Source organism: Nicotiana attenuata, unplaced genomic scaffold (assembly GCF_001879085.1).
Source record: "Nicotiana attenuata strain UT unplaced genomic scaffold, NIATTr2, whole genome shotgun sequence".
Lineage (NCBI taxonomy): Eukaryota > Viridiplantae > Streptophyta > Magnoliopsida > Solanales > Solanaceae > Nicotiana > Nicotiana attenuata.
In genome coordinates, this window is record NW_017673481.1 from 76178 (window position 1) to 82832 (window position 6655).

The window sequence follows — 6655 nt, forward strand, 5'->3', positions numbered from 1 at the left end:
GAGCTCGGATTGGAGTGATTTTTGAGGCGATATTCACCATATGGATTAGGGTAAGTGTTCTCTACTCGGTTTTGGTTATATTTTGGTGAATCTCTCTACGTTTTGGTAATTAGATTCTGAATTTTAAAGAGAAAATTGGGGGGTTTTGTCTAAAGTTTCATAGAGTGAAGTGTTGAGTTTTGAACATCGATTCGGAGTCAGATTTTAGTGAAACTAGTATGGTTGGACTCATAATTGAATGTGTTGTCGTATTTTGTGAGTTTTGTCAAATTTCGAGGTGCGGGCCCAGGTTTGATTTTTTGGTTGACCTTGGACTTTTGATTAAATATTCGAGGTTTATTGATTAGATTTGTTTTCTTAGGCATTATTTGATGTGTTTGAGTTACTTTTGGCTAATTTTGAGCCGTTCGGAGGTCGATACGTGCGGGATGGCCTTTTTGGAGCATCGATTGGCTTTCTCGATACTTGATTTGGCTTGTGTGAGGTAAGTAACACTTCTAAACTTGGTGTTGAGGGTATGAAGCCCTGAATATACATGTTATGTGTTTGATGTTGAGGTGAAGCACATGCTAGGTGAAGGGTGTATGGGCGTGCACCGAGTGAATTACGACTCGATTGATTATGTGGTACAGTGTAGTGACCTATTCTTGTTTCAATTCATGAAATTGCTACGTGCTAGAGTAATTGAGATGTGATACATGTTAGAAACCATGTCTAGGCTATATACTTATCCCGTTAGGACCCACTAAGGTTATTTCTATTGTTGACTTATTGCTTACATTACAAGTACACACTCAGTCATACGCATTCATTTACATATCATATCTCAGCCTCTGTTGCCATTTATTGATACATCACATCATCTTTTTTTGGGGCTGATTTTCATGACATTGTGAGCCCGAGAGACTGGAGAGATTGATGACTGAGTGAGGCTGGGAGCCTGATTATGAGGATGTTTATGGGATCGGGTTGCCCTCCGCAGCAGGTATTATTGATTCATAATGGATCGGGATACACGCCGCAGCACACCCACAATGAGTGCAGTTGCTATTAATTTTTTGGCTGGATCTACCATGTACAATGTTGAGTGCAAGTGCTGAGTGACTGTGAGGACTGAGTGACTGTAAGGACTAAGCGACTGTGATGACTGAGTGATTGGGAGGACTGGGCGAATTGTTACACCGAGAGTATGCATATGGTTTCATCATTGCATTGTATTACAGTTGGCATGCATACATGGCACGTAGGCATTGAGATGCATTTCCTCGTGATGTACGGTATAGTGACACTCATGACATTCACATGTGCATTGACATGTAGGCATAGAGAAATATTTTCCTCATGCTATCTGAAATGAAACACTTTATTTGTTGTTGAAAGATTTTGGGAAAAATCACATATTTCAGACTTATTTTGGTGTTTTCGGTGAAAGAATTGGGATTTACTGTTATACTTGAAAAGCATACCTATTTTTCTGTAACTGTGATTGAGTTGAGCATCATATCTCTAAGTTATTTCTTGTATCACTTTGTTACATTGTTATAAACTGTTGTTGGTTATTGGTGTTGGACTCTGACCTTTGTCCTAGCTCGTCACTACTTTCAAACTAAGGTTAGGTTTGTTGCTTATTGAGTACATGGGGTCTATTGTACTCATACTACACTTCTGCACCTTGCATGCAGATTTTGGATGTTGTTGTTGTTGTGTATGGTGGGAGCTGGATTTAAAGACGTACCTGCATTCCGGTCATAGCTGCCTCTTGATCTTGGTATCTTTAGAATTTTAATTTGTTCATGTATATTTCAAACATATGATGTATTTATTTCATGCCAGCTTTGTAAACTCTAAATCTCAGAAGCTCATGATTTGTACTACCAGTCCTTGGGAAATGTATAAGTTTTAGATATTTTATCATTTATTTGTCTCAATAAATCTCGTTAAATTGGATAGTTGTTAATTGGCTTACCTAGCAGGTTGGGTTAGGTACCATCACGACTACTAGATTTTGGGTCGTGACAAATTGTTACCGCAATTCCATTCGCAATCCTCTCTCATAATATTCTCAGTTTATCCGGGTCCTAAATATTTTGTTAGATACCACTATACATTATTCAATAATAATTTCTTCAACCAAACAATATCGAGCTGATCAACTCTTAATCGCTGTGATTGTTTTTTTCATCGGATAACACTCCATTATGCAAGAAGTTTATAAATACATTGCGCCAATCCCAAGTAAGGTTAGTCAAATTTACCTCATTCTTCAAACGATTGAGTGACGGGTGAAATAAATATACTATTGTAGTATTTCGGAATCAGTGATATATGTTGCCGACCCAAGGTTGGCCAAGGCATAAGCTTCGGTATTCTCTTTTTGTGGTATTTGAATTACTTTTAACTCCTGGAATTTATTCAGCAGTTTTTTTTTTCACTTTCTCCGAATATTGTTGAATTCGAGTCTTCCGTGCCATATATGTTCCTAGTACTTGATTTACCACCAATTAAGAATCCTGTTTCATCTCAATTTGTTCTATGCCGAGCTCTCTAGCAAGTTCTAGACTTGCAATCGCAACCTCATACTCGGCTTCATTATTAGTGCTATGATCACATCTGATTGATTTTCTAACTACCTTTCCTTATATGAGAATATCATTATTCCTAACCCATTAGTCTTTACATTAGAAGATTCGTCTGTGTATAGGGTCCAAGTCCACATATTAGTTTTAGAAGCGATATGTGCTTTTTTGCTTCGGAGAGTATGCCCGAGCTCAAATCAACCACAAAATATGCTAAAACTTGTGATTTTATAGTTGTGTGAGGTTGACAAATAATATCATACTCACTAATTTTGATTACCCAATTAGCAAGCATACCCTAAAGTTCTTGTTTATGAAAAATGTTCTATAAAGGAAATGTTATAACAACAAAAATCGGATGAAAATGAAAATATGGTGTTAACTGCTAGCTAATAATATTAATACTAAAGCTAATTTTTCCAAGTGAAGATACCTAGTTTCGGCATCTAGCAACATAATAAATAGGTGATTGCATACTTTTATCTTCTCAAACTAACATTGAATTTACAAAGACTTTCGATATTGCGAGATATACAACCAACTTTTCTCCCTCTTGTGGTTTTGAGAGCAATGGCAGGTTAGATAAGTACTTTTTCAAGTCCTTTTATGTATGCTTACATTTTGACATCCATTCATTTTTTCAGCAATGAAAAAAAGTTGAAATGTCTTTCAGAAGTTCTCAATATGAACCTTTCCAGATGATGTGCCGGGGAATTTCGGCACATTTCAATACTAGTTGCTTAGATTTTAGTTTATTTTAATGCAATTACCTCCTTTACTCATATAATTTTGGTGTTTTTACAGTACATAAGGACTAAGGACCCAGGAGCATGGAAATGAATGCAAAAAAAGACAAGAAAAGAGCAAAATGTAGCAAAAATGCGATTCTGCGACGCATTATGCGATCGCAGATCACATCTGCGAGCCACATAATCGACACCCATATCGCAGACAAAAGCAGAGTTCTGGGCAAATCTCAAGTCAAGAATGCGGTCCATTATGCGACTGCAGAACCTGTCTGCAAGCCGCAAAGTGGACCGCAAACAAACCATGAAGGTTGCTGAAGGACGAATGTACGATGCAAAACGCCCAAAAAAGAAGAAATTAGCCATTATAGAAAGACAAAAAAGTGAGAATACAAAATAGAGAAATTTTATTTGTGTCTCACATGCCACATCATACTTATGTGAGTCTCTTTTATTACTTGACAAGCGGACTCATGGAACCCGCTTAGCTTAAAAAAAAAACTGAACTTGTGTGTAACAATAACATAAGAGAAAGCATGAATATAAATCATCTTCTTCCACATTTACAAAACAAAGTATTCAAAATCATATTAAAAACAACACAAACTGATAGCAACAACATAATGAATCAAAAGAATAGATTGTTCAAATAACCACACCTCANGATGACGCATTGTGGGCATACCGCACAGCGTACAAGACTCCTATTGGTACTTCTCCATATCGGTTAGTCTTCGGCAAAGCTTGTCATCTACCTGTACAATTGGAACACAAAGCCATGTGGTCTCTAAAAAGGTTGAACTTGGATTGGGGTGAAGCTGCAAATTTGAGGTTGACACAACTCAATGAAATGGAGGAATTCCGTTTCCATGCATATGAAAGTGCAGCTGTGTATAAGGAAAGGATGAAATTCGTCCATGACAAGAAGATCTTGAAAAGGGAGTTCAAGTCGGGTGATTTGGTTTTTCCCTTTAACTCCAGGCTCAAATTGTTTCCGGGCAAGCTTAAATCCAAATGGTCCGGTCCGTTCAAAGTAGTAAGTGTCTCTCCTTATGGAGCTGTGGAACTGGCATCGGAAGATGGGTCCCGGACCTTCAAAGTAAATGGCCAATGCATCAAGCATTACCTGGGCACAGATGGAGAAAAACACTTGGTGGAGCAGCTGGCTCTAAAATATGGTCTGTGTCCGACCACTGAGTGAATCCAAGGGACATCAACTCCGTCGTGCCGCGACGTTAAATCAAGCGCTTCATGGGAGGCAACCCATGTGTGGTAACACTCTTTTGTTTTTCTTTTTTTTCAATTTTTAATTTTTGATAGATAGATTTACTTGAGCAATTTAAAGTGTGTGTTAGAGTGCAGGGGGTCAAAAGATCACAACACATGGTGGAAATGCATGAGAAAGGTAAGAAAAGATCGGTGTGCAAAGTCTGCTGCAAAGATGCGGTCGCATGTTAACTATGCGGACCGCATTTTGATCGCAGACCCAAACAGTGGGTTTGGCCAAACTTGGGTGTCAGAATACGATGTGGTTGTGCACTATGCGGACCACATTTCACTTATGCGATCGCATATTGCACCGCATTTATGACTCGTAAAGCATCTCACTTGAACCTACCGCATAACACATATGCGGTCGCATTGTGTGTTATGTGGTGCCCTACCTACCGCAAAACTTGACAAGGTAAGTGGCCGCATTCTCTCGTCTCTAACTCGCTCAAAACAAAACAAAAACAAAAGAAAAGTAAAAAGAACAAAGAAAATAAAAAGAAAAAAATTAAAAGGAAAATACGAACAGCACAGGGAGGTTAACAACAAGGAATCGAATCGCTTAAGGTTCAAATCTTCAAACTCATCCCAGTAGTGTGCACACTAAGCATCGCTGGTATGTACCCATTCCTCACTCTCCTTGTTTACGATTCGCTTTGTGTGCTCGGTGATTCTCATTCATCCCGTTCTATAAATATGTGTTTATGTGTTGCTGTGTGTAGTTATTTCTCCATAGTTAGGTAGATTCTGGGTTGGAAATTATCTGGGAAGCGGGTCGAAGGAACTAGGGCCACCACTGCTGCAATGGTTGTTTGAATCTCGAAGAAGACGGTATATGCGGCCCGCAAAGTCAAAATGCGGTCCGCATTTTGACCGCAAACCTAACCCTAGTTCTTCTGAGGAAGATGGTGAAATGCGGTGACTTTGCGATCGCATAATTGATATGCGGACCGCAAAGCCACCGCAGAGTAACACAGACCACCTAGTTAAGAGTATGCCCTTTGCGGTTGTTCTGCGATCGCATTTCCTACTTTGTGGTGGTGTCTGCGATTGCATTGTGTGATTTATGTTTTGGGCAAGTCGATTATGCGATGGTTATGCGGTCCGCATAGTGGTTATGCGATCGCATAACCCACCACAGCCTGGAACCAATTGAGACTAACAGAACTGCGACGATTCTGCGGTCCGCATTGTGGTTTTGCGATCGCAGATCATGTCGCACTTCAAGGTTTTCCTTTATTTTCTTCTGTTCTTTCTCAGTATTGCTAGTGTTGACACTTATGCCATACCATTGTGCAGACATGGCTCCAAAGAAACACTCAGCCTCTGCATCAAAAAGGACTTCCTCCAGTCGCCAGGAATCACAAGCAAAACGTTCACGGACGGAAGCAAATGTGCCAAACCCCTCCCAGTCTGAAGAGGAGGAGGTCAGGCCCTCAGTTAATTTAGAGGCTGAAGAAAGAAGGAAACGTGGCGAAGACTTCCACCTCCGATTTGGGGTTGAGGGGTCCAGGGAACTATACAGAGAAGGGTTCACCAAGCGCAAAATCCTGGCCGAAAAAATAATTGAGCTTGAACGGGATGAAAGATTCAGTACCCCCACATCTTCGGAGAACAGTAAAAAGCACGGAGACTGGGAGTGCTTCACTGAGCCACCCAATGAGTACAATGAAACCCTTGTGCGGGAATTTTATGCATCATATGGAGCTTCTAGGACAGCACACCACAAATGCAACACGAATCTTTGTTGACACTGTCCTTGTTCAGGGGCAGAGTGTGTTTTGCAACAGCGACACCACAAATGAATTGTATATCCCTGGCTGGAGAGTGGGTACAGCTGAGTACGATGCTAAATTTGCAAATAGGGAGAATGAGCGTGGGTGGATTGCTTCGGTGATAGCAAAGGGGACCCCTGCTTGGATAAACCCTCGGCACAAGATATACAAGAAAGATCTCACGAGAGAGGGTCGCTACTCGCTCAGTTTTGTACTTCTCGATTGGTACCAACTCGGAATGAAACTGAAATAGCCATTGAGAAGGCTCTCTCATTGCATGTATCATGAC

General features: G+C 40.2%; 1 protein-coding gene across 1 annotated transcript; it reads left to right on the forward strand.

The window, feature by feature from the left end:
- Positions 1 to 3563: 3563 nt before the first annotated feature.
- On the forward strand, positions 3564 to 4523 carry LOC109216484. Its single transcript, XM_019380645.1, has 2 exons — positions 3564 to 3705; positions 4015 to 4523. The coding sequence occupies exons 1-2, from the start codon at positions 3564 to 3566 to the stop codon at positions 4521 to 4523; spliced, it is 651 nt and encodes a 216-aa protein (XP_019236190.1).
- The last annotated feature ends 2132 nt before the right edge of the window (positions 4524 to 6655 follow it).